The sequence below is a fragment of the Trichoderma aggressivum genome, assembly GCF_033847375.1.
Source record: "Trichoderma aggressivum f. europaeum strain CBS 100526 chromosome Unknown scaffold_002, whole genome shotgun sequence".
Lineage (NCBI taxonomy): Eukaryota > Fungi > Ascomycota > Sordariomycetes > Hypocreales > Hypocreaceae > Trichoderma > Trichoderma aggressivum.
Window position 1 is genome coordinate 455,480 of NW_026946368.1, and position 27,227 is coordinate 482,706.

General features: G+C 52.6%; 8 protein-coding genes across 8 annotated transcripts; 4 read left to right on the forward strand and 4 right to left on the reverse strand.

The window, feature by feature from the left end:
- On the reverse strand, positions 1-817 carry Triagg1_944 (uncharacterized protein; the record flags this gene model as incomplete). The annotated part of the gene is made up of 2 exons (XM_062902984.1): positions 1-658; positions 714-817. 2 exons carry the CDS (start codon positions 815-817, stop codon positions 1-3), a joined length of 762 nt encoding a protein of 253 aa, XP_062760168.1.
- Positions 818-4,039: 3,222 nt separating this feature from the next.
- Triagg1_945 (uncharacterized protein) lies at positions 4,040-5,557 on the forward strand (the record flags this gene model as incomplete). Its single annotated transcript, XM_062902995.1, has 1 exon — positions 4,040-5,557. One exon carries the CDS (start codon positions 4,040-4,042, stop codon positions 5,555-5,557), a length of 1,518 nt encoding a protein of 505 aa, XP_062760169.1.
- A 1,605-nt stretch (positions 5,558-7,162) lies between these two features.
- Triagg1_946 (uncharacterized protein) lies at positions 7,163-8,170 on the forward strand (the record flags this gene model as incomplete). Its single annotated transcript, XM_062903006.1, has 2 exons — positions 7,163-7,541; positions 7,602-8,170. The coding sequence occupies 2 exons, from the start codon at positions 7,163-7,165 to the stop codon at positions 8,168-8,170; spliced, it is 948 nt and encodes a 315-aa protein (XP_062760170.1).
- Positions 8,171-8,891: 721 nt separating this feature from the next.
- Positions 8,892-9,813, forward strand: Triagg1_947 (uncharacterized protein; the record flags this gene model as incomplete). The annotated part of the gene is made up of 3 exons (XM_062903018.1): positions 8,892-9,065; positions 9,135-9,421; positions 9,516-9,813. 3 exons carry the CDS (start codon positions 8,892-8,894, stop codon positions 9,811-9,813), a joined length of 759 nt encoding a protein of 252 aa, XP_062760171.1.
- A 256-nt stretch (positions 9,814-10,069) lies between these two features.
- Positions 10,070-12,668, reverse strand: Triagg1_948 (uncharacterized protein; the record flags this gene model as incomplete). The annotated part of the gene is made up of 4 exons (XM_062903029.1): positions 10,070-10,182; positions 10,272-11,653; positions 11,707-12,251; positions 12,336-12,668. 4 exons carry the CDS (start codon positions 12,666-12,668, stop codon positions 10,070-10,072), a joined length of 2,373 nt encoding a protein of 790 aa, XP_062760172.1.
- A 2,449-nt stretch (positions 12,669-15,117) lies between these two features.
- Triagg1_949 (uncharacterized protein) lies at positions 15,118-17,069 on the forward strand (the record flags this gene model as incomplete). The annotated part of the gene is made up of 4 exons (XM_062903040.1): positions 15,118-15,175; positions 15,321-15,629; positions 15,713-16,468; positions 16,528-17,069. The coding sequence occupies 4 exons, from the start codon at positions 15,118-15,120 to the stop codon at positions 17,067-17,069; spliced, it is 1,665 nt and encodes a 554-aa protein (XP_062760173.1).
- A 1,081-nt stretch (positions 17,070-18,150) lies between these two features.
- Triagg1_950 (uncharacterized protein) lies at positions 18,151-19,554 on the reverse strand (the record flags this gene model as incomplete). Its single annotated transcript, XM_062903051.1, has 1 exon — positions 18,151-19,554. One exon carries the CDS (start codon positions 19,552-19,554, stop codon positions 18,151-18,153), a length of 1,404 nt encoding a protein of 467 aa, XP_062760174.1.
- Positions 19,555-23,466: 3,912 nt separating this feature from the next.
- On the reverse strand, positions 23,467-25,551 carry Triagg1_951 (uncharacterized protein; the record flags this gene model as incomplete). The annotated part of the gene is made up of 3 exons (XM_062903062.1): positions 23,467-24,575; positions 24,644-25,378; positions 25,482-25,551. 3 exons carry the CDS (start codon positions 25,549-25,551, stop codon positions 23,467-23,469), a joined length of 1,914 nt encoding a protein of 637 aa, XP_062760175.1.
- Between the last annotated feature and the right edge of the window lie 1,676 nt (positions 25,552-27,227).

Below are 27,227 nucleotides of genomic sequence, written 5' to 3' on the forward strand. Positions count from 1 at the left end.
TTAGAACCACGCCAGAGTCCAGGTCGAGGGGAGATTGGGCCAGCGTTCCTGCCAGGCGCCAATAATCTCGGGCACTCGCTCGTCGAAGCTGGCGCGAGCAGCCGCACTTCCACTGTCAAAGGCCGCCGGCCCCACGGCACCTCGTTCTTCGGCGGCAGCGGCATTGAGAGAGTTGGCGAGATCAAGGATGCCCTGCCCGCCGATATGGGCTTCCTCGTGGTTATCTTTGATTTCAATGTTGATCACGTGGACCGGCCGGTTTAATGGCGAGCCGCGATTGAGGAGATCGTCAATGACGGCATCCCAGCATCGCTCCTCACAGGTAAAAACTACGTCGACAACGCCGCCTTCGGTGCCCTCGCTGCCTCTATCACTAGTATGCTGCAACCTGGGCACCCCGACGGGCCAGTCTTGCCAGCGCTCGGGGCCCCATTTCACGCCTCGATTTCTTCCCAGCATGTTCAATATACCATTGTTGCGGTATAGCCTAGGATCTTTGGCCTCCAGCTCCTTGTACATGCTATCGTAAGATGTCTTGTTAAACTGATACACGTTCGGCTGGGTGATGGTCGGGCCCGGTAGCCGCACGAGAGAGCCCGTGCCAAAGGATATCACAGGATAGTTGGCTTGGGAGAGTCGGAGATGAGCTTCCATGGATCTTGGTTTAAATTTAGCAAGACGGTAATATGGGCCCCTCGCATGGTAAGACGAACCTGTTGTTGTTACTGGCGCAAACAGTGCAGAATTTGAGCTTGTAGTCCCCATTCTCAGTTGGCGACCCGTTCTGGGCCGCTGCTGTACCGTTGGCAGTCTCCATGTTGGGCAATTATCCAGGAGAGGTGGTAACGCGAGTGCTCCCAGACAACAGATGTTGCATTATTCAAGCTCCAGGCGGTGAGTTGAGTGAACCTGTACCTGATCAAACAGCGTCAGCAATCGATCAAAAACCTTGACAGGCATTACATTGGACGGGGTGTGTCTCTTCATCAGCTAGAATCGTATATTAAGTAAATTAAAAATTTTCATCAGAGCATAATAGCTCAGACAGCTCCAATAAAAGATTCATCATGGAAGAGGGGAGAAAGAAGGGCATTCAAGTTTCCTACCTTTGGATAAAGCGTCACAGGTACCTGGCTGCACGCATCAAGTAGTAGCCATTGACCAATGCAAGCTGTGCGCGGCGCTGGGGCTCGTCAATTTCGCTCAAGCTGAAGTAATATTGAGGCTCTCGCCAAAGCGTGGAGGTGGAAGGGAAAAGCTCGAGGGTGGAGCTATACGCGAGGAACGGATAAACATCGGGTAAGAATCCAAAAGCAAGTCAGGCGTGGATTAGGTAATACGGCCATGTTCTACGAGTACGTACCTAGTACCTACCTTAGGGTACTTTGAGCTGCTCCAAGCCTCAAGATTTTAGCGCCTTGGCCTGTGCCTGTACCATTCAAGGACCACTACAAGTTTCAGATATAGCAAAGTCTCCGATAAGATTCCCAGCAGCCTCCACGGAGCTCGGAACAACAATGAGGTACTCCGTATGTCGGCGCCGAAGTACAAACTCGGAGTATAGAAGCTCGCGCCTCTTTCAACATTGAGTGATTCCAAGTACTCCGTACTCGTAGATGCACGAAATCTTTGGCTTGAATGGCATCCATTGGATGCCCATGAAATTTGGTTCGTTCGGGCGGCTACCCCACGGCAGCCCGTTACAGCCCTTTGATTGGCCCGCAGGCACGCGCATAACCTGAAACAAACGACGCCTGCATGTCCTCCAATCAGCGCCTAGCCTTGACAAAACCCTGTCTCTCGCCAGCGTCCAAAAATAGAAGCATCTTCTCATGTTCTCATGTTGCTATTAAAAGGCAGCATTTTGCCCAGAAGACTTGATGGGAAATGAGACTTGGTTGTGTTATGATGTCTTGCGTCGTTGTATCTCGAGCTTGAGCTTCTAGGATTATCATTACCTTCCGGCTTATTCATTTTATTTTAATCTATTCTCTTGTCCAGTCTTGGCAAGAGATCACGCATCATGCATCTGTTCTGCGTACGCGCTAGCCACATGCATGTGATGGCATCGTGGATCCTGGTGAAGCAATAACACGTACTCGTAGCGCTTTTGTACTTGTGTAGTACCGTTCATATGCGGACACGGTATTCAAGTATTCTCTCATGTCTCTCGCCCTGTTCTGAGCGACAGTCTCTAGCACAACCTCAGGCGCATCTTGTTCGCCTCGAATCAAGTGCCGTGTTCCGTCAACTTCATGACATCGTACGGAGTACAAGCAGCCCATGCCGATTTTCCCTCGGCCAGCGAGCGCTGCAGAACTTGAGACGGGAAATCCGCCCGAGCTAACACTCTGACGGAAACGAAATTGCCTCTGATCCTAACTCTGCTCGTATGAACCTGGGCCATGTTGGGGTTCAGAGCCCCCATGTGGGGTCATGGTTGCAAACCCAGGCTCGCGGTTTGCACGGCTTTGGCTGTGATCCGTTATGCCTCGAGAATAAGGTATTGATTCAATGCCGGCACAGTGATATGTGCTGGCAGCAGAGAAGTACTCCGTAAATGCTGGTTCTGGTACCTATCTCATGCGAAGAAAGTATAGGTACTCCGTACAAGCACCTTAATATTGCTTCGTCCACCAGGTAGGACTCGCGCGGCTAGACGGGGTAGTATGGATTACAAAGTAGTTGGTCCTGCATAATGATGAACTGATTTCGCATTTCTCTTCCGTGGGATGGCTTAATCTAACTGAAATACCTCATCGAAACACGATTGCCTTGTCTCGGGAGAGTATTGGAAGATATATGCGAGAGCTAGAGCCCCCCGTTTGGGTACCAGACACAACCTATAACAGAGGCAGTACACAAATCAGCCTCGACATACGCCAAGCAGCTGCTGTGAGGCGTTCGAGTACGGTATGAAAATCCATGTACAGGATAATCCGTAATGGCTCTTACTCACTGCATACCTATTATTAAAACCAACCAGAGATAACACTCCCTCACGCGTGAGTCTCGTCTTTCATCCTCGTCCTCGTCACCCCGCCTCCTGCAGCCAGCCAACGTCGACTTAGACCTGAGACGGAGTATTACCTGCATGAAAGCACGCCGCCATAATACGAGTACAGCGCAACAAGCCATATCCAACTCTTCTTGCCGCTCATTCAATCTGGCGCTACCGGGTCCATCTACCTCAGCCAGCCCGTCAGCCGCTCGGACAAGCACCAGACGTCGATATACACATCAATATTCTTTGTAGGGAGCATCCGTTGGAAGCCATTGGATCCGTCTCCAGGCGCTGACTCGCTGGCTATTTGCAGCTCGGCCAGTAGAATTAGGGCGCGACGCGCTGGCTCCAGGCCCTCCCATCGAATTGCATCAACCAACAGGCCGGCCTTTGACAGCGGTTCGCCACTAACAGACGCCAGTACTTGTACACTGAAGCTGCTCCATTCTACCACTGGACTGGACAACTACTATACCTAAACTTGCATGCATCTTTGGGGGACAGCCTCGTCGTCTCCCGCACTCCCGCCATCCTCTCGCATTTTGAATCTCGATCAAGAACCTCCAGCGTCCAAACCCCAAACCCGCAGCGCAGGGGGTCACCGTTGCTCAGAGCCAGCATCCCATCCCTCCAGAATCACCGCTAGCCTCCCTCGAGCCTCTTCTGCAACAAACCCTGCCCTGACACACTGGCGACCGCTTGTCTCAGATTAGGGTTTTCTGAGTCTCCCACCTCCCCTCCGCAAGGCCGATCTCTCTGACCTGACCGAAACTCACACTGCCTGCGCTGCTATACTGTATCAGAAGCAAACCGACGCTCCCCCCAGACATCGCCAACCTCGAGCCGGTCGACGTGCGCTGGAACAACCTGGATAGAGGCGTGCTAGCCTGCCGGCGGCTGAAGTTGGCTTATTCACGAGCCGAGGCGTGGAGCTGGCGAGTGCCGTCAACCTGCGCTGAATTGTCCCAATCTGGCAGCATCAACATCACAAGTTAGACCGATCTGGGAGGGATGACCGCGACCGCAACAATGTCGATGAACTCGCCTCCAGCAGCAGCGTCCCCGGTGGACGTGTCGGACTCGATCGACTCTGGCCCTGCCCCTCTGACTTCGACCTCGAACTCGACCTCGAACCGCCACAGCACATTGTCCCGCCCGCTTTCCTATGCGTCCAAGAACAGACTGTCGCAATACTCGATTGCCGGATCGCTCCCCACCCGATCGCGGCCTCAGTCGCACGTGTTCCCCATGTTCCCCTCGAGCCTGGCGTACACGCTGGTGCGCGACTTCGCATATCCCGTCATGCACCCGATGCATTACGGCCCGCCGCCTGAGCCTTCTGGCCCGCCGTCCGGCCTGACGACGCCAATGAGCGAGAGCAGGAGGCTTTCCGAGCCGTCGGTCTCGTGGGACCAAAAGATGCCGTGGGATTCATGGACTCCGGACCCCTTCAGCCGGGCCCACGATCTACCGCCGATCCAATTTGGCGACGGCCCTCCATACAGCGAAGATGAAGACTTACAGAGCCCAGTGGTTTCCACGAGGCATCGAAAGCACAAGTCGACTTCAGCTACTCTCCATACTGGTAGGGGGCGCACTGGTCGCGATCCCGACAGGGGCCAGTCTGCAATCATTAGCTCCAGCTATGATGACAGCCAGAGCTACTACTTGGGCATTGGCGGAGATGGAAGTGAGCGGTACTACGTGAGCCGCGGAGGCGAAGCGAACGGACCCGGCGGTGAAGTGGTCACCTATCCGCCCGATCAGGCGCATCATAGCCATGCATACCAGTATTCGCAACGGCATGATATCGATGGCTACGATTCGGATCACTCGAGCAGCTCATCCTCGCCAGGGGGGCCTGAAGGAGATCAGTCGCGTTATTCGCGAGACTATCAGTTCACAATCACATCTCCCGACGAAGAGTTCCATGGTAAGGCCGTGGCTTTGTTCGATTTTGAGCGAGAGAATGAGAACGAGTTACCATTGGTGGAAGGCCAAATCATTTGGGTGTCATATCGCCACGGCCAGGGCTGGTTGGTCGCTGAGGATCCAAAGACGCAAGAAAGCGGCTTGGTTCCCGAAGAATACGTTCGACTACTCCGGGACATTGAAGGAGGCATGAACAGCCTGACTGGGGCCCTCGTCGATCCATCTGGGTCCCCCAGTGATGCCGTCACTCCTACCCAGACGGAGAGTGGCAGCCAGTACGGCCACACTCCCACTCATAGCACTTCAACCAACGGATATCACCAACCGGTGGTGTCCATGTTTTCAACCTCGAGCAAGGACCTCAACCCGTATCCCACGGAGCAGCTTGGCATCCAAGCCGGCCAAGCCCCGCCTCAAGTTGTTCACTATCATGGGCAGAGAGGAGGAAGCCAAATCAGCACACCAACATTAACCCAACTTCAAGAGTCTGAAGCGCAAAGAAGAGCAAGCCAGGACGCGGGAAGCAAAGCCGAAGAAGATTCAACCACGGCGCAAGAAGAGCCCACCACGAAGTCTACGGATACACAGGCGTTGAATGAGACAGCAGAGACGGAGCGGTGATGAACAATCTATGGGACCGGAATTCAACCCTCAAGCCGGATTTACAACATTGATTCTCTAATTTTTTTTCATGTATTTTGATCGTGAAAGAGAAATAAAGGACATGGGACGTGTTAGAGCAACCCACGCATGAAATCGGATATACATACACCAACTTGAAAAGCGGCATAGCATTGGCAGAGAAGCTGCCAATCTGATCCTCGCTTGCGATGGCTGCCGTACTGGATTTACAAGGGGAGACCTGGTGTATCTTGGATGGTCGAAAACAAAAAAGTAAAGAAGACAACAGAGGAAGGGCATCTTTTCTCTTTTACGGGTGGGAAGAGACTCGCGAGCTAGTCTCTGGTTATTACAGGTAAGGATCAACCGAAGCGGGAAAAGAGAGAGCGATTTGGAGCAACGCGATGATTTGGATGATAATTCCTATGACTCCAGGGGGCAGGGCATCGTTTTGTATTTTTGGCTGGGCCTGGCTTGGCTCAGCTTCCATGATGGATGGATGTTTTATAACACCGCGAGTGAATTGCAAGGGACCGGATTGAGTTGTTAGATGTAATAAAACAAAAACTATTTGTCCTAAAGGAATCGTTTAGGAGTGGCTTTGTATTTTCTGCTTGAGTGATGATGTAGTGTTCATACTCCTAAGCTTGGGAGCATCTTACCCTGGAGACAGCGAGGAGAGATTCGGAGACCATCAACGAGAGCTTCTGTAATGGTGACAATGGCCATATCGATGGAATTACGGAGGTGGGCGACCTCTTAAAGCTCAACGCAGATAAATACGGGAAGCAACTCCTCGCTGCGCTATATTACAAGTTGTTGGATCTACTTTGAGGAGGCATTTGCTAGATGTAAGAGGGATCACAAAACCGGGATATTTCCCAATGCACAGCAGGTTTTTAGTATTCCAGTAGCCATATTCAAATACCATGACAAACATTATCAATTGAGCTTCGTTCATCTAGATGAATTGATTAGGTATTCACATGCATCCAATAATTGGTTCCTGTTCCTGGTTCCTGGTGGCGGCTGGCGCATCAACGCCACGAGATTGATTTGATTTTTGATCGTTGCTAGCAGATGGACAGATGCAAAGACAAGAATCGCATTCAACGGCCGATCAACGCCATAGAAATAAACTAAACAGTATCGATATCGGCCTCTCGACTTACCAAGCACTGGGCAGCAATTACCAATCCAGTGCAATCCGGCTCTGGAATTCGTCATAGCAACCCCTCGGAAATAAATGGGCGATTTGGACATTGTATTTTAAAGTGGACGGCGGCCACGGGCCAATCACGTGGCGAATGCCGTCATTCATTGTCCCAAAGTTCCAACGCTCGGCAATCTGGGTGGCTGACGGACTTTTTGGCAGTTTGCTGTTTATCTCATCCAATCCCTTCCTCGTCGTTTTCTGGGACCAATTCCTCTCTACGAGCCTCAATCGCTGTTTAGAGACTTGCTAGAATCCAGAATGTTTTCCAGATCAGCTTTCCGTGCGGCTCAGCCGCTGAAGATGGTACGTTTGAAGAGCAGACAAGCTCGATATGCTCGGTCCAAGTCAACCCAAATTGCCGCTGCAGACGGGCTAATTAGACTCAAACCATGTTGCAGCATATGCGCCGCTATGCCACCGAGTCTGGTGCCAAGGGCAGCTCAAACACTCTCCTCTATGGCGCTGGCGCTGTTGGTGTCGCTGGTGCCGCCGCCTACTTCCTCAGCGGCTCCAAGGCCGAGAGCAAGGTCAAGGAGGCCGTTGGCGCTGCTCCCAAGGCGGCCTTTACCGGTGGTGACCAGGGCTGGCTGTCTTTGAAGGTCTCAGAGGTCGAGGATGTGAACCACAACACCAAGAGGCTTCGATTCGAGCTGCCGGAGAAGGACCAAGTTTCTGGTCTGACCATTGCCAGCGCTGTCCTGACCAAGTTCAAGGCTCCCGATGCTGAGAAGGCAACTCTCCGTCCTTATACCCCCGTCAGCGATGAAGGTCAGTCAGGATCTGTCATTTCTTTGCAACGAAAATACTGACAGTAAATCTCGACGAAAGATGACAAGGGCTTCATCGACCTGTTGGTCAAAAAGTACCCCAATGGACCCATGAGCACCCACATCCACGACCTCAAGGTTGGCGAGGAGCTTGCCATCAAGGGCCCTCTTCCCAAGTACCCATGGACCGAGAACAAGCACGACCACATTGCCCTCATCGCTGGTGGCACTGGTATCACCCCCATGTACCAGCTTGTGCGAGCCATCTTCAAAAACCCCAACGACAAGACCAAGGTCACCCTCGTCTTCGGCAACGTCACCAAGGAGGACATTCTGCTCAAGAGCAAGTTTGACGAGCTCGAGAACACTTACCCGCAGCGCTTCCGCGCATTCTACACCTTGGACAAGGCCCCCAAGGACTGGGTCGGTGGCGGCGGCTTCATCACCAAGGACCTGTTGAAGCAGGTTCTCCCCGAGCCCAAGAGCGACAACATCAAGCTCTTTGTTTGCGGCCCCCCTGGGTTGATGAAGGCCATCTCCGGCAACAAGGTTAGCCCCAAGGACCAGGGCGAGCTTACTGGCGCTCTCAAGGACCTTGGCTACACCGCTGAGCAGGTGTACAAGTTCTAGACGGCATTGTTGATGTGATAGAGATAGAGCCTAGGAAGAGACATACACAGGCATCATTTGATCGATAAATAACCAAAAAGAAATAGACCAATTTGCCGTTGGTAGAGAATAGAATCTAGGAACATGAACTACCACAAATTACATAGCTAACAATGACAAGGCACAAAACTTCCTTTCAAGTCATGAATTCGTCTGATCTGATCAAAAAAAATACTCCGAATCTCATGAACGGGCAGCCACAGGGCGTTAACCTCCCGCCCTCCCCCTTACACAAGGGAGAGAGCTCGGGAAGGGGGACCCAACACACGGAAGCACAAAAGACGGTTGTTTGCCTAATGCGCGAGACGAGATGAATGGATCTACGTGTTTCTGTGTCTCCGCCGGCTTGCCGATATGCGTTTGTTCTCTCTATGCTGATTTGACCAAAGCAAAAGAGAATGTCTGACCCGAGGCCCTTTTTTGATTACGTAGAGGGGCTGGGTCGGTTAACCCTGTGTGACTCAGGGCGATGCGAGACATGCAGCAATCACGGGTGTGGTTATATCTGAGGCGCCTCTCTCTCTCTTTGCATTCTGTCGTGCCCTTGTTTTTAAAAGTCTTCCTTGGCATCCCCTTTGTGGCCACGCCTTTCTTTCTTTCATCTTCTTCTTTTGGATCCATCAGACTTGGCCGCTAGGATAATTCTCTACGTGAAGAAGGATATCTATTTTTGACATTCGTCATGACGGCTTCCGAGCGCCCGCGTGGCCAGGAGCATATCCCGGACTACCCCAAGGCCTGGATATGGATGCGCCTATTCCAAATCATCACCAGCCTCGTCGTTCTCTTCCTCTCCATCCACACCCTAGAAGAATTCCACGTCCCGACCGGTCTCCAGGTCGTCATGATTGTCATAGTAAAAAAGCTTCCACAGTTTTCATCACTTGGTTCTCTGCAGACCTCTAACGCCTCAAATTTCCCATAGTCTGCTTCCACCGTCGGCGTTGCTATCCTGCTCATCATCGCCCAATTCGCTTCGCCCCCAATGTTCAGATGGTGGACGCCTCTCATCTCAGACTGCGCAGTCTTCGTTGCCTGGGCCGTCTCTGCTCCGCTCTTGATTGAGCAGACGTCTGATCTTGTGGCCAAGCGAGGCACCGTTCACGGGAGTGGCGAGAATCCTGTTGGACACCGACATGATGGCTCGAACCCTATCCCGACGAACCACGTCGATACTCTTTATGCTATAGGCGCAATGGGATGTCTAGAGATGTAAGTTTTGCCCGACTATGCCCGGCGCAAATCCCTTCCGGCAGCTGCGTATATGGGTTTGAGATGCTAACGTGTACATCATAATAAAAATTAGTGCTCTCTTCTTTTTGTCCTGGGTCGTTGACTCCATCGTCATTAACCGTCACCGCAAAGCTGGTCTCCCTTGCCAGCCACTCAAAAAAAGGGGTTCCTTTGCTGAGGGACCTCAAGCCAGATCAATGAAGGTTTCGCCCCCCACGAAGCCTCGAGCCAAGAAGCAACGTAAGGGCCTGGCCAAGGTATTCGGCTTCGTATCAGACGGTGGTGCGGGGGGAGGCGGAGGAAGATACGATGGTGGAGGATGTGACGGCGGCGGCGGAGGTGGTGGTAGTGGTGGGTGTGACGGCGGCTGATGTGGTTAATCATCCTCGCTACTGGTGAGACACACGGTTTGTTCATGGGTCGAACAAGCAAATGGCTAGTTAACTGGGTTCCAATGCTCCAAATAAGTCGGATGGAAGAGAATTCGCAATCGCAAACAGCACTACTTCTTGGTACAACAATAGTACTATTATACACAACATGGACAATATTCACACCATACGATATCCTTTCCCCACATACTATGAGGACTGATTTCCCCTTTATGCTTTCAAAAATGAGAGATCTTTACTGAATGCTCTTCGTGGCCTTGTCAACGGCATGCTTGATGATGCCGGCCCACTTGAGCCCGTTGCTGTAGTTCTTGGCGTCAATGCTTTCCACGAGGCCGGGATACACAGCTGTAGAAACATGATCAGTATTCTGTCAAAAGAACGAATGAAAGAAAAGGGAGTAATTGTAAGAGATAAGAAAAAGACAAAATACGCACCACCGGCATAGCCCGTCCACAGGCCTGGGGCATACACAACATGCTTGAACCAACTGCGGTTGTCGAGACCACCCTCGAACACAAACTGTCGCTCAATATACTTGTACTGGCGGTTAGTCTTGATGATTGCCAAGGCAAGTCTGGTCTTGCCAATGACGTTCCACCATGGGAAACCCTTCTCGAGCCGCTCCTTTGCCCAGGCGGCGCGTTCATCCAGCTTGACTGCCTTTTCTCTGAATTCGGCAATTGACCGTCTGATCTTCTTCAGGCTTTCTTCGAAGGCATCTTGGCTTCCAATCACCTCCTCAGATGTAACACTGCCTCTAACCGCGAAGATTTCGGCATCGGTGGCGGTCAATTCGACATCAGTAGATTGGATCTTGGCCTCAACCTGGTCGAGGTAGCCATCCAGAGCATCTGCGTACTCGGTCGCTCCAAATGGAATGATGACTTTATCGGAGAGCTCGCTAATCAGTATGCCCAGGACCTGAGCCATAGTTCTGTGATAGACGAAGCCCGGGTCGGCAAACTCGCTCATCCAGTGGAAGCTGTCGTAGTTGCTGTGGTAATGATACACAGGGCCACTGCCGTTCCCGCCGAATCCCAGATCAACACTGGGAATGCCGGCATAATCCTGGAAGGCAGTAAAGTCGCTTCCAGAGCCCATTGTGCTGATCTTACCATCCCAGACGTCTCCCACACTCTGACCTGGAACGCTCTGGTCGGGCGATGGAACCAAGTTGGTCGCATCTCGAAGAACTTGGTTCAGAAGGGGTGCTGCCGAAGCAGAGAACTGCGGTCCAGAGGCGCCGCCGTCAACGTTGACGTATGCCACGTTGGCGTCAGAAATCCAGGGAAGATACTCCTCAACCCACTCCGTGCTTCCAACCAGACCATACTCCTCTCCATCCCAGCTAGCAAAGACAATGGTTCGAAGAGGCTTCCAGCCTGCTTCCAAAGCCTTTCCAATACTTCGAACAGCTTCATTCAGGACAGCCGAGCCGCTGTTGGGGTCAGAGGCACCACCGACAATCCAAGCGTCTCTGTGGTTGCCGACGATGATGACTTCGTTGGGGATAGTGCCGTTGATGATGCCAATGACGTCCCATTGAGGGGTGGTGACATAGTCTTGCTCGTTGTTGAGGTTGATGACAACATCTTCGGGTGAGGGGCCAATGTTGTATTTGACGCCCTTGTATCCCAAGCCGAGGTTCCTGGTCCAATGCTTGTTCAGATCGCTGGCTTGAGGGCCATGGCCATTCAGAGCCTTGAGAAGCGGAATGGCATCGGCGTATGAGATGGGGATGGAGGGGATTGATGGAGTCGTCTCATCGGCTGGAGCGCGAGGAACGCCGGGCTTGGAAGGGTAGCCAGGGGTTGTTCTGTAAGCCATATTAGTCTCAGCGGATGGGATGAGGACATTGATCTTGCTCACGGGTCACCTGGGCGGGAGCTCAAAAACTGAACACTTCCGCGCTGTACGCTACTGGGGTTACGAGCAGGGCCTTCAGGATAGGCAGCGTAACCGTTTTCTTCGGTAATCTCACCATCATCACCTGGGTCGGTGTAGATGAGGATACCAATCGCGCCGAGCTCTTGGGCACGCTTCACCTTGAGGCCTCTGAAGATGCCTCCATACTTGGCAATGGCAATCTTTCCCTTGAGGTCGATGCCGGCACCAACCAGGTCCTCGTAGTCTCGGTACGTTCCGTAATTGACATAGACAAAAGAACCAGTGACATTGCCGCTGGCAGAGTAACCGTGGAAAGTCGGGATCTTGTCCTTGGCAGATGTGGTCGGGTCTTCTTCAAGCACATCTTCCGTCAGAGACGCCTTGAATGCAACGTTCCAGGACTTGGCATCGCTCGACTTTTGCAGCAACGAGACGCTGTGGTCAACGGGATAGTTGATATAGACGTCGTAGGCGACTATGCTTGAGCTGACGCCCCATTCCTCCCACCTATCCTTGGTCCATTCGGCCTGTGGTCACAGGTTTAGTATGCTTGCAGAGTTTCAAATGTTGTACGCTAATATCATGCACACAAACATGTGCTCTCGTCTTACCTGTGAATAGTTTTTACCAGCAAGGTGCGCTCCAGCGGTGTAATAGCGGCTCCATTCCTCGGCCTTTTCGCCAGATGGTGTGCCGAGCAGGATGTCTTGCAGATCCTCGTGCGTGAGGTGCTTATGCTCATGGCCGTAATGCGGATGGCGGTGGCGATGCTCCAGTCCAGAAGGCCAAATGTACAGCGCGTGAAGGGCAAAGGAGGCAAAGCCACAGAGCAGCAGGCTGACACTGGCAATTGTGCAGAAGCGGCGACAGGTGTGGTGATGGTATCTCCGACGCGTCGGCCCAACTCGCACTGTCTGGATCAACGGAGTCGACTCGTTGGCCATTTTTTCAGGCGCGGCCGACGACCTTGTGAACCCGCAGAGTTAGTGATGTTTTGGGATGTGCAGGATTTCAGGTGGAAAGAATGAACAATTGGGTGATGAATCAAATTCATTTGCGGCATGTTTGTTTGTGTAACGGCTTTGAAGTGTTGGATTTGGATGAGACGCGGGGCGGTGTTGCGTAAGGCTCGCCTTGATTCGCTACGCCACATGATGTTAAATGGCTTGGGGGGGGTGTGACCAAGTGGCGAGGCAGATGATTTGACTGTTTGGTTGACTGAGGGAGAAGAGAGGAGGCAGCAAGCAAGACATTAAATCAATGGCACTTACACCTTGCCCATGGTTTTCAATTTCCAGTCCAAGGCTCAGCTCGGGGCTCACGGGGCATCTGCGCGATGAGATGAGGAGAGAGGAAGAAGGAAAGAAGGGAGAAAAGAGACACGCAAGGGGGGAGAAGGAGATGGACGAGACGATCACTGTGCCGTCTCTGTTCCTCTGTACATTACAAAGCCAAAGCTGCCTCCAATCTGGAGCTCAAACTGCAGCTGCAGGCCTATCGCAGCACTGGGCGGGATCTGGATGGAGTCATTTTGCCGGGCTATCTTATCGCCAAGTTGACGCAAAGGTTCCTGAGAGCACGCAACGACGTCACGCTATTACGAGGCGCTATGAGCTCTCCTGCCTGATTTTGCCGGGGGAGATGTGGGGAGCTGTTTGTTTTTCCTTTAGGTAAGATTTGCCGGGGATGTTGATTTGATTCAACCGCCTCACGATATCTGCCTCTGCTGTATCGACATCAAAACACCAAGGAAGCAGTATCTACGTGTGTATAAGTGACGACGAGCGCAGACTACGTACGAAGAGAGATTGGGGCCTTTACGGGTCATGAGCAGGCAACGTTGTTATGCTATTTGCTATGTACTTGTTCGCCAAGTTTTTGCTTCGTGGGAATGGCGCGGGCATACTGGGATTATCAAACTAGTGCCCGTCTTCACACACACACCTTGTCTCTCATCGCCTCTCTCTCTCCCGCCGCTTATACTTGTAGGCATCCAACGGGCGGATCACGTTCAGCCGGTTTACAACAGCAGCCAAGACAAATGCGACATGCCGCCTCCGGTCCTCTTCTCCCCTCGGTTTTGGTTCTTCACCTTGACCGGAGAACATCCCCCCCTGTTCCGCTCTCGTGGGCTTGGCGGGCCTAGCAGGCCTTGTTCTGGTTAGCTGCGTCAAGTTCGATGGCGAGCATCACAAATCCGGCCTCTGCTCCACCTCCAGGGCGCGCTTAACAGAGCAGCGAATCGGCCATTAACTCACCATCGGGGAGCACACGCGGGGCCGCCCGCAAGGACTCGAGGGAGACATCGTGCCTCAGCTGCAAAGTGTCGGTCTGAGCTTTGGCCCATCCATCTCAAGGCCTCCAGGGCGAGCCGTTGAGACATGGCGTCCACACCAACCGCTACGGCTACGGGGATCCTCTCCGCTGTCGGACGCATTCCAGTCATGAGACTCGTTTCTTCATCACAAAGTGACAGCATCAAACAGTCAGCTCTGTGAAGCCGTGGATGCTGGGGTAGGGATCGGTGTCTGCGATCGCCCGTGGGTTGCCCGGATCAGGCTCCCCAGTCCAATCACGCCGTGGCCTCTGTTGCAGACGGATGAAACGCATCTCGGCTCACCTGCAGCACGCACGGCACCGGAGCCGAGCAAAAAGGAAGAGTCTTGTCACGGAGCTTTACATCCTTTATCCATCACCCACCGAGGGTACATACGAGTACTAGGTAATTCTATATTGTAAGTGGACGTAGATGATGGAGACCATCTCTCTTACTGTACTCCTCCGTACAAGCAAACACTAAACATGGCATGTGAGAAACAAGTACTACTACTGTAGACTTGGATCGTGATTCCATCCCGGGCAAATGCAAATGCAGACGTTTTCATGGAATCGGCTCGTTTCCGAAGAGCCTGTCTAGCGGGCTCCGAAGCACAAGCTGGCCCTTGTCTGGCCCGTATCCAGTGCAGGTTCCTGTTTCTTTAGCGCATCTACCGCCTGTGCAGATGACTAGTTTGGGTGGGGATTCACTAATCCCGGGGTGTGCAGAAGTTGACAAACTTTCTCGCCAATGGCTTTCGTCGTTTTCATGACTTCAACCTTTCACGTTCTCTCTCTGGCTTTAGACGTTGGCTCTGCGCTGTTTCTAGGCCGTGAGCATTCATTTTTTGCATTGTCGTTACAGCTTGACTGAAAGTTCTTCGTCTGGCGTGTTAGAGTCATGCTTTTCTAGCTTTGAGGCTCCATCTCCTTCACTCCATAATTTGCCCATCTGCATCTGCGTCCGTCTTACTTTGGTTACATGGACAGACTCTGATCGCTCGTTTCCCGCGCAATCTCTCATCTGATTGCTCATTTCTAGCAGAATCTGCATAAAAACGTAACAAGGCCGCAACAATGACAAGAGATTCGAAACCAAAGCCGAAGCTGCCTGTGCAGCAGCTGGCAATTCTAGGTAAGCATCCCTGGGGGTGTCGAGATGGACAAGCCGATGGTCAAAGAGACATACAAGCCGCCTTATTTGTCTTATCTGGTGCATCGTGGCTGCAAATTCAGCGAATAATGAATACAATTCATTGTGCTAACTGCTTGAAATCCAGCCGTCGCCAGATTTGCAGAGCCTTTGGCCTACACCTCCGTCTGGCCCTATCTCCCTGAGATGATCCGGGGTTTCGGTGTCAAGCGTGACCAAGTGGCAAAATGGGCCGGTGTCACATCCTCCGTCTTCTCCGTCTGTCAAAGTATCACAGCCGTCCCATGGGGCAAGGCTTCAGACAAGTTTGGCAGAAAGCCTGTGCTCATCTATGGACTCATCAGCACCATGATTTGCTTCATCATATGGGGCTTGTCAACGAGTCTCACCATGGCCATTACTGTTAGAGCAATCATGGGCGGTGGCAACGGCAATGGTTAGTTTTATATCTCTTGCTTAATCTCTCGTCTTTTTCCAAATTGAAGCGCTGACATGTGGTGTTTCTTCCCCTACGTATAGTTGGCATCATTAGAACGATGGTGGCTGAAATGGTCACTGAAAAGGAGCTCCAGCCGAGAGCCTTCTCCATCATGCCTCTGGTCTGGTCTCTTGGATCCGTCGTCGGGCCCGCCTTTGGAGGGTTCTTTGCTCAACCAGCCAAGCAGTTTCCCGGCGTCTTCGGCGACATAGAGCTCTTTAAGAAATTCCCCTACCTTTTACCAAATCTCCTGGCTACTGTTTTCTTCCTCATCTCTGCTGCCAGCGCGACCTTTTTCCTGAAGGAAACGCTGGCCGACAAGAAGGAACACAAGGACTGGGGACTCTTGGTTGGGGAACGCCTCACGCGACTTATTCGCCGGAAGCCGCAGGTCATTTCTCAGCGCCGCATGTCCTTTGTCGACGGAGAGGCTACTGCACCGCTCGTTCCGAGCAGAGTGACGCCCAAGAAAGCCACCACGCCAAAGCATCCCCCTACTGGAATGAAGGAGGTGTTTTCCCGCCAAACCACGATCAATCTGATTTCATACACCTTTTTGGCTTTCCACTCGGTTGCCTATGACCAAAACATCACCGTCTTTTTGGATTACCCCGTCATTCCTCGAACTCCTGAGAATACAAAGTTCCCCTTTTACTTTACTGGTGGCTTTGGACTTAGCTCAGGTACCATTGGAACACTCTTCACCATCTACGGCATTACTTGCGGATTAATCCAGTTCCTTATTTATCCGCCAATGGTTAACCGCTATGGTGTTTTGAACTGCTTCAAAGTAGTTTGTAAGTCTTGCTACAGGCTACCACTTTCTCCCACTGCATTGAATGCTAACTGGATGTAGCTGTCTTGACGCCATTCGTCTACCTCATCACCCCCTACACCTCTCTGCTCCCCACCCCTGCGACGCGGTTTGCCGCCATCCTCACGGTCATGATGATCAAGGCTTTTGCCATCATCATCGCTTTTCCCTCCACGACCATCCTCCTCACCAACTCTGCCACGTCCCTTCGCATCCTTGGCACACTTAACGGGTTTGCCACCATGTTCAGTGGCCTTGGACGAGCTGTCGGCCCTGCCTCCACTGGATGGGCGTTCTCCTGGGGTGTCGAGCACGGTTACATCGTCTCAGCGTACTTCTTCCTGGGCATCATCTCCGCTATTGGTGCCATCCCCGTCTTCATGATCGTGGAAGGACAGGGACCCACAGCGTCGGCGGATAACAGCGACAATGAAGACAATGAAGACAACGCAGTCTTACTCGGAGATGAAAGCCCCGTAGACGACTATGAGGATGCCACAGATGACGAGGCTACTGCAGCATCTCCTCTCCTCGGCAGAAACCGGGGCAGCTCCTACAAAACTACGAGCACCGCAAACAATTAAAAAAAAATGTATTGAAAAATGAACATATATGGCGCATGCATGAACGTGTACGCGCGCTGTCGAGAAAAGACGTACGATGAAGAGAGATTAAAAAAAAGGAGGATGGGATCAACGTGGCAATCGGTTTCTGGGGGGGGGGCGAGGAAGATCCTGCCACACCATACGTGATGGATTTGTTGGACGCTGGATATACACACGTGTTGCACTGGGATTTTGCATCTGCACTGGCGTTGGGGGAAATGATACTCCTGTAGTAAAAATGATATTTCGCTCATGAAACCAAAAACCCTTGACTGCAGAATGATCTGCAAAGATGGGAAAATAGGGGTCCTGTCTTCATGTTGTCTGCGTCTTCGTTGTGTTCCCCCTCTGCTCCTTATGACGTATGAAGTAGACGCTTGCAAATGACCTGTCGGCCTCCATGGATGGATTCCCCCCTCATGCAGGAATCCCAGGCCTAGGAGCTGCATGGAGAGACTAGAGATGCCCGGGATAGCTTAGCACTTGTGTCCTTTCGGCGGCATCTCACCGACTTAACCGAGCCCGTTGTTAACGCTTCACCCGAACGGCACACACAAAGATGACAAGGATTTTCATGGAAATTATATTATTTTTACATTTTATTTATTCTCCCCAAAAACACCCTTTCCGACAGTGTGAATCAGGACAGTAGCCAGTACTGTTCAAAATGCTTGGATGCTACAACAGAGTTATAAGATGTAGATGAAGAAAACAACAACAAAAGATCTATACACATATCCTTTTAGACAGGCAAAAAAAGCAACAACGAAAACAAGATTTCATATCGTTCACACCATTTTTTATACAAAAAAACCAAAACCAAAAACAAAAAACTCCAGTATCTTTCTCCCAGGGTCTACTATCATGTCATGTTTTTCTTTTCTCGTCTTTTTTTTCAGTCCGGATGAACAAAGGAAAAATATATCATAGTGTCGTCTGTACGCGTGAACACACGCCAGGGTGGATATCAAATATATGTATATCGTAATAAAAAAAAAACAATACAACAAATAAAAAACACACGTCAAAAAACAGATAAACTGGTGTTTCGTGAGGGTCATTAGTAATGATATGAAGGGAGTACATGGGCCGGGAATCCCTCTCTGTCGTGCCACTCCCACTCGTCGTGGTTGGAGGGATATCGTGTATAAGGCTGAGGTGCTTCGATGGTGCGGTAGTCTTGAGCCTCAGCGTGGTGCCACTCGGTGCTGGGCCATACCGTGTCGGAGGTGTTGCCGCCGTTGTTATTGTTACTGTTGTTATAATAATGATAATTGTTCATATGGGCCGGGCCATCATCCAGGCTGGCGTAACCAGTCATGGCGGGAGGATGGTCCTCGTGGATGAAGCGCTCAAGGTCGGCCTCCATGTCACGCAGCCGCAAATGTTCTTTCCCAACCCATTCATCGATGATCTCGGCAATCTGACGGAAGCCCTCTGTATGGCCGCCTTGGTGTCGCGCTGTGATGCCACAAACGATGAAGAGAAAGCTGTGAATCATCTCGTGTAAGAAGGTGGAAATGAGAAGCCGGCGGTTGTATTTAGTGTCTTTGAGAATTGGCGACGATAGCACAATGAGCGTCTCATAGCCACCCAGACGAACGCTGCGGCGTAGGGCGGTAGTACCGACGATGTGGCTCTCGTATTGTGCGCTGGCAGGATGGCTCCAGTCCCAAGTGACCCTCTGGGTCAACTTGTTGGCGAAGAAGAGTTCGTTGGCGGCCGAGAAAATGCTCCGGAGGGCGTCGTTGTCCAAGGGGAAGTCGGCCTCCCTGGACTTGGGGTTGATGAGGGCCTTGAGGATGCGGCCGTGCTGCGAGTCGCGATGCCTCCACCGGCGAATGTTGGCAACATGGCGCCGCACCAGCCGGGCAGCGGCAAGATCGCTCAGCAGCGGTGGGTGATGGTGATGGTCACAGTCACCCTCTTGGTCACAGGGGGGCTCGACGGCAGACGTGTCCGACGAGATGGACAGGCCGGACTGGGTGCGTTCCATGGGAGCAGAAGCAGACATAAAGGACGGGCCGAGATGCGGCGGCGGCGGAGGGAACCCGGCTCGGTGGTCCGACTGTGGGGGCGGCGTCGGGGGCGGAGACGGCTCATGCTCCCGGATCACGAGAAAGGCGAGGTTCTTGACGTGGATGGAGGAGGCATCGGGCATGGCAGCGTCGCCGGAACGCTTGTGCTCGCAGCCGGCGGCGTGATGGCCCTTGCCATGGTAGCCGATGACGCGGCCCCAGTCGTCCAGCCGCGGCCTCTTGGTGATGCCGTAACAGCCCGCATTGCTGCAGGCAGACGCGGTTCCGTCTGCATACTCGTAGCCCCTTCGCTTGCCATTGGAACCGAGAGCCTCAGAGCCGTTGGAGTAGCTGCCGCGCTTGATGTAAGCCGCCACCTGGCCAGCGGTGGACGAGGCGGCAGCGTCACCAAGCGGATTTCCCCCGCCTACCACCCAGAAGGCCATCGGACAGCATAAGCTCCAGTCCACCAGATGGCAAAGTATTGGCTGATGTGGTCGGAGCCTGTTGGTGATGAGGCGATTTGCTCCGCTGGACAGCCGGCGCGATGCAAGATGCTGCTTCGTTTCGTGTCAACCCTCTTTCTTTGTTTCACTCGACGTCTCTTTAGGGGGCTTCTTTCTTTGTCTCTTGTGCTGAATGGGAGGGCAGTTGAGTGGGCTCTGGTGGGAATTGGAGGTTGGACGGGAACGAGTTTGTGAGTTGGCAAGTCTGAGTTGGCCTCGCAAAAGGTGGCACCAGAAACAAACCGCCGTCGGTGTGGACGCAACAAGGGAGGGACTGGGGGGGTAAGATGAATACCTCAAGTACAGCCTGGAATTCACCTCCCGGCTGCCATTAAGAACTGCCGAGGGAGAGATTGAAGGCAGAAACCGCCAAAGGGGCAAATGGAAAAGAAGAAGAGGAAGAGAAAGAGAAGGGAGAGAAAAAAAAGAGAAAAAAAGCGGTTAACCAGAAATGCTCTACAATGCTGAGAAAGCGAGAGGCGCAGGGGGGGGAAGCAGAAAAAAAAAGTGTGACAGGGAATCGCCAGTCATGCAGCAAGCTGCGAAGGGGTCCTGGGTCTTGTGTCGAGGCGACTGCACGCCAAAGCCAGCCGGGGACGGACACGACTTGATCATCGCCTCGCTGGCTCTTTTATGCCAGCCAGCGTGGACAGGCGTGATATGCGGGTTTGTGCGTGTGCGTGTGGTAAAACGACTATGTGCGCATGAGTGTGTGGCGTGGCGTGCGTGAGTGCGTCTTGGTCTGGTCTGGTCTGTCGAGGGGGTAGGTATGTAATATTACGGAATGGATATTAATTGCGAGAAAGGCGGATGATGATGATGCAATCGCTGCCTCTTTTGCTTGTTCTGCAGCTCGGGACGGGCATTGATTGATTTTGATTGTCCAAGTGATTTGATTGATTGATTGATTGATTGATTGATTGAATGGGGGTGGGGAATTGAAGATGTAGAGACAGAGAGAGCAGAGAGGAATGGAGGGAGAAAAGAGGGAGACGAGACGGGACGAGACGAGACGAGAGACGCCCAACTGTTCATCTTCATGTTCATGTACGATGTCTGTCTTCGCAGTTGAGTTGGCACCAATACGAGGCCAAGAGCCCATCAGCTCGCGGGACTCGGAGGTTTCTGTTCTGCCAATAATCAACTTCTATTTACGAGTACTACTGCCATATTACCGGTCTGAAGAATCAATCACTTCTCGCTCGACGCTGGCTGGCTCATCGAATTCTCTTACCACACACCTCCTACTCCTGCTACTGCTGCTAATATACACCTACTAATAGAATCAAATCCAATGCCTGTTCCCTCTGCGCCCCCACACTGGGACGATCAGTGAGGCATGGCCAAATCATCCGATCCAGGGCTGTCCGGCCTAGCTCGCGATGCTCGTCCTCTAACACGGCCGGAGATTCAAACCGCACTCCCACGCCATTGGATGCTTCATGCTTCTTCTCATGCTTGCTCTGAACCGAGCATTGACTAACTGGCACGATAACTCTCCGTGCAACTCTCCGTCGCCTCTCGCTGTGACCCTCTCGCTCTCTCTCTCTCTCTCCATCTCCTCTTTCGTCTTCTCATCCTATCATCATTATCAAATCTCATCCTTCATACAGTACATACTCACCCCCTCTCTCTTCTTCTGTCATCTTTGATTCCCTCCCCCCTCCTCGCTGGCAACTCTCCCGCTATCCTGTCCTCGCCGAGACTCACCGGATGGCTCCTCTTGCCCCTCCTCCTCCCCTCATCTGCTCTGATCCCTGCAGCTTCTCTCTCTCTCGAGAGAGAGAGAAAAAACATCCCCGTCCCAAAGGGCCCGCTGCTGGTACAATCCACGCCCTGTGGACAGACGCCCATTGGGCCGTCCAGCGGTGTATGCAGCATGCAGCATGCAGCATGCACCAGACATGCGCCCAGGTTCCAGGCCTCTGTGCGGCGATTTCTGAGAACAGCACAGCGACCGACCGTTTTTATCGCTTCATTTTCTGGACTGATGGAGTCTCTGGAGGGCGCTGCCCATGCCCATGGCGTCTCTGAAATCCGGAACCCGGATGCTTGGCAGAGCCAGCTAAAATAAGCCGTGTCATTTCTGCTTTTTGCTATACCGAGTAATAGTTGAGATCTCTATCTAAAGATTTACTGGATACGAGGCTCGCTCCAGTCATCTGCCACTACCAGTGTTTGCAAACTCTCTGCTCACGTCTGTGTAGGCGATTCGACTACATACTACGAATGCATGAAGCCATCCGGATGCCCGTGATTACATGTACCCTGATGGGTGCGAGACGAGGTCGAGAGAAAGATGGTGGTGAGGCACAAGCAGGCAGTGAGCCGCCTCCCTACCTAAGGTAGGACGACTACCGCAACACCAAGGTTCCATCTTCTGCACGAGCAACTGACGAGCAGAAACGACGCACATACAAAAAAAAAAGCACATAATGCGTTACTCCCACAACCTCAACTGCCACTACCAGCCGTTGGTCCTGCTTAGCGCCTCTCTCGTTCTGCACAATGGTGGAGGTGGCGGCTGCAGCAGCGCGCTGGCACAGAGATCCTTGCTCGTGCTATTCCCATGTCCTGCACATGGATTGACCTCTCACTCTCTCGGCCGCCCTCTGCACTGCAAGCTCCTCGTCCTGCCTGTGTCTCAGAAGATTGCCGGCAGTCGACGCCAGGCTACCGATGCAAGAGGTCTTGGGTCTCGTGTCAGATGACTGACTCTGGACGCCAAAATCCAACATCATCCTAGGACTCCAGCTGGTTTTCCAAAGGGGGCGGGCGTCCCGGGGCTGCTGCTACTAACATTTGATTGTAATTGAGCTGTTCTATTCTGTTCTGTACGTGTTGCTCTCTCTTCACCGCGGTACTACATACTCGGGCGAGCACATGGTTCGTCCAGCCACACAGGCACGGCGATTTGCTCCTCGTGCCGTCGCCTCTCCAGACCGATTTGTCCAACAAAACAAGTCCAGCACCGGGCCACGTCGTCATTGGACATTGATGTGCCTCAAGCACCCCCCCATCATTGGCTGCCTTGTTGTCTCCTCGCCCACTGCTGGCGGTCCTTGAGGGAATTCGGCCTTTAACCTTGTAAAGAAAAAGAAAGAAAAAGAAAGAAAAAAGGTGGCATCACGCCGTGGTGAGTAGCACACATGGGAAGGGAAAAAAGAGCAAGGCAGGGTAACCTAGTTTATGCAGGCAGTCGAGCCAGTCCCAATGCATGCTTGCGGTGAAGCGGGAAGAGAGAGTACTCGTAAAGAAGAAAAATTCTTGTTGAGAGCGATACAACGTACAAGGGGCGAGGGCGGCTTGGATGCAGAAGAAACCTCCAATCCTGGCCCATCGCCAATCCTTCGGTTGTTGGTGATGAGTTGCCGCGTCTTTCGCCTCATTGGCTCGCTCGCCTCTTTTCTGTCGCCGCCACCTGGGACTTATTGGTAGTCTGCGTACGAGGCGCAGATTCGCCGTCCTATCAAACATCATTCCATCCAATCTAGCACGAATCACCGCGTGGAGAGTAGACAAGAGGCATATGTAATGTACGAGATAGCGTCGCAGCAGCAGATTCATGCTTCCAAAGGGGTCTGGATTGCTATTAGTTCAAGACTTGGCCATGGCCATCACTGGTCATTTGATCGCCGCCTTTTTGATTAATACATATTGGTCGGCCGTTATGATATTATGTAAAGCTACTGGGTAGGTAGTAGTCAATCTCTTCCCTTCCGTTGGACGGGTGGCCAAGTGTCGTGATGATCCTCCCCCGTCCACCCAATTTCCCCTCATAACGCAATGCAAAAATAAACCTGTTATAGCCGCTTTGTAGGTAGAATACCTTTGACCAGTCGTAATCCTTCATTATTCCCCTAGCCCACCATGCCCAAACGTATTCATGAATCTAACCTCGTCTGCCTGCCGATCCAGGGCCTCGCGCATCTGCTCTGCATAGCGCTGCCTCTCCTCTTCCTCGGCCGCTGTGCCAAAGTCCGGCTCCTCGTCAAAGTCCTTGGATTGATAGAGTGGCGTCGGCGTGAAGCTAACGAGCCCCAGCCTCTCGCCCGTCCAGAACAAGACGTTATCATCATTGGGCCGATCCGGACCCTCCCTCGACTTTGTGGACACGATTTTCCGCGCCAGCTCGCCAGCTGCACTCCTTGAGGCGAATAGCGATGGGGCATCGTCGCCCTCGCAGTGGCCAATCCTCAGCCGGCGGCATTCTGTCAAGCCGTCCCTCTCAAACCATTTGATGGAGCCGGCTCCATCTGAAAAGACAATCTTGGTGCCGTGGTTGGCCACTGACAGGATGGAGGCAGACGCGGCGGTTTGCCTATTCTTCATGGTGGAGTTCTGCATCATCTCACGACCGACTGGATCTGCAACGGCCTGGGCGAGACCAAAGATCTCGAGGGAACCCTTTGACTTATATGTTCCCCCCGCAACAAGTGTCCAGCCCTCGCCGTTTGCCTTGGATTTTGTGACCTGCTCTGTGCTGAGCTCGCCGTGCCGTCGTACTTCGCTATCTAGCGATGAGAATGGGTGAGGCATTGCTGCCATGCTGTTGATCGTAGCCCCCGAGTAAATGGAGTCCATGATTACGGGAAACTTGCGCCGATCATAGTGCAGAATGTTTGAAAATCTGCCGCCCACGTAAATGTCGTTTGATACAAGGTCAGGCGATCCGCGTAGGGGCAGATGTATAATGCTGACGGGCGTGGGTTGAGAAAGAGACGCGTATGGGAGCAGCGGCGTCGGGTCGAATATTGATTTAAAGATGTCGTTTTGATCCACCTGCTCTACGGCCGCCTGTGTTACCCTGGCTCTTGCACGGAAATCGTGCAAATGAATCCCAAGAGATGTTCCAACCGTCAGAGGAACATCGTTTTGAATCTTTGAAAGAGCCGTGATGGACCATTCGAACGATTCGCGGCTCACGACTTCTAGCCGTTCGAGGTCGATTTCGATCAAATCTGCAACTTGCCGTCAGCATCCCGGAAAGATTGCCTGCTTGTTGGGGGGGTGTTCTGGTTTTACTCACGGCTTTGTACAGCAAAATATGCACGATGTCTATGGTTGTCTACGCTAACGCATTCCGTAACCCCTGTATCAACTCTCTTGGATCGTCGAGTGTTTATACTTCCAGGACCATCGATGAAAAGAATGTCGGATTTGCTGGTTGCTAGGATAGAGCCGGCCTTGCCCCGAGTTCCTTTGACGTCCCACAGACAGATGGAGCCGTCGTCGAGCGGCGATACGGCAAGCATTGCGCCTACGCCATCGTTTCCGTCGTATGGGTAATAGAGCTCCAGTCCACGAGCCTCCATCATGGCCTCGTACCCTCGGTCGCGGATTCGGGGGGTTTGCAGCCAGTTGACACAAGTCGGCCCATTCCGTTGTATATACTCGCTGTACCAGGAGACTCGCTCGTTGGGGAATGTCGGATCCCAGTTTGCCATATCCTGGAGCTCCTGCCATCGCTGGCTCCTCCGTTGCGGCTTGCCCGGCTCATCGCTGTTCTTCTCTCCATCCACGATGGTCTTTTGGCCATCAGCGCTGGTGCTTCCGGAGGCCTCTAGGTCCCCCAATGCCGCCGTTCCATCCCGGGATTGGTCTTCGGATTCGCTGGAAGAGAAAAGTCGACGACGGTTCTTGAGGTGCTGGTACCACGGCGATTCTTCGAAGCAGCGACGCTTCCACAGCTCATCGTCGAGGCAGAGCTTCTGCAGCTTCCGCGATACAAGCTGCAATCTGGTGATGTGCAAGGGATCCAGATCTGATGGCAAACAAAGATCGAGTCAGTTGAGCACAGGCCTCGCCTTTTTTATCCCCAGTCTACGAAGACGACAAGATAGTGGAGGGGCGAGTGGATCTCTTACAGCTAAGAATCTGGAGCACGATCTCATCTGGAAGCTCGTCCCAACGCGACGACCGACCGGACGAAGCCATGGCAAATGCCTCCGAGGCCAGCCTCAATGTTGCCTACAGGGGGCAAGGGAGGGAGAGCAAAACGCCAGGCTGGCCGAGATGGGGTTTTTGACGTCGCTGATGGGGACCCGAGATGGAACAGAGGAGCCGGAGGTTGGACTGGATGGCAAAGAGGTCGGGCTGGAAGATCTCTCAAGCGTGATTTAACAGGGCCTAGGGACCTGCCCGTGCCGTCCTCGCTAGTGTGTAAGAGAGTGACAAACTCCTACAGTAGCAGCAGGCTCCGTAATATATCGCGTAAGACCAATAGCAAGGGTTCGGTTCCATACCTCGGGTGCCGAGTTAGCAGCGGGCTTGATTGGGGGAACAGGTAGAGCTTCGCTGGGGAATGCCTTGTTGGTCAACGGGCGGCTGGGGGATTGATTGGCTCGCGGGACGGATAAGGTAAAAGGGGCTGGGCTCCATGTTTTAGCTCGAGTAGAAGCCGTAGGACTAGGCACTAGCATCAGATCCCAGCTCAAGCCATCTGAATCCCGTCGGCCCAATGGTAACACATCGATCAACTAATACGATCCGGCAGTTGCAGGCATCGCCAACAGGGCATGCAGGACACCAATGAACATGTCAATTGTTCGTGGTGATGCCTTGTTCCCTGTGGGAGGAAATGGTTCCATCGTGGAGCGTTCTATTTCGACCATCTTTGTACCGCGTTTGATAATTGGCGATACCCTGTTCTACTAGACGTGCCCCAATGCAGCGATTGTGTCCTCCAGCCAACTCCGCAGATGTACCAAAGCCATCTCTCTGATATAGAGAACATTCCCCATTGGCCTGTGTGTCAGGATGGGGTCGCTGGATCTTTGGTAAGGCTGAGTCAAAGAGACCCAACGTGTGGTACCAGCAGCCACACCATTACTCCACCCGGAAAATAGCAGTAGCATCATCTTCACGAACGCCTCAATGCAGCCAGAGACTCTTTTTCGAATCAAGCATCATCAATCACAAGATGTAGGCGAGTGTCACGGAGGCATCAATTGCAACAGTTGCGGGAACAAGAGAAATAGTTTAACCCCAACGCAAGTCTAGCAATACAAATCGTCGTCTAATGTCTAGATGCTTGACGCAATGGGCTAATGTAAATGCGGGCATCAAAGAAGACGCGTAGCGCGTTGGAAATTCAGACAAACCAAGGCAGACGATCAGTAACAGTAAATGCGTCTGTTGTAAACAAACAGGAGCTGATTGGGGAAGCAGACCTATTAGGGCTTTTCGCCTGAATTTCTGCCTTGCCCACAACGCTCTCCTCCCTCTGCCAGCTGGCGGGCTCGCACTGATTCCCCCCCTCGACACCAACCCTCGGGGACTCTTCCTTCTCCTCCACCCCAAACCAACTTGACCAATTCATCCATCTCCGCACCCAATTCACTCGGCCTCGCGCTGATAATCCTCATCCAAGAGGCGTGCACGTGATTATAACTCATCTTTCTTTTCCTGATATTGAGCTTGGACTCTGATTCTTTATTCCTTCCATCCTTCTTCCATCATCACCGCAACTCGATATATGCTAGTGATCTCATCAGGCATCATCAAGCATTCTGCACTTCACAGATTAGCAGAGCACTTCTATCAAAGCCATCGGCAACTCTTCAGGCTCTTGCATCTACTCTATCTCTAGGAGTGGGTTCCAAGTTGCGAGC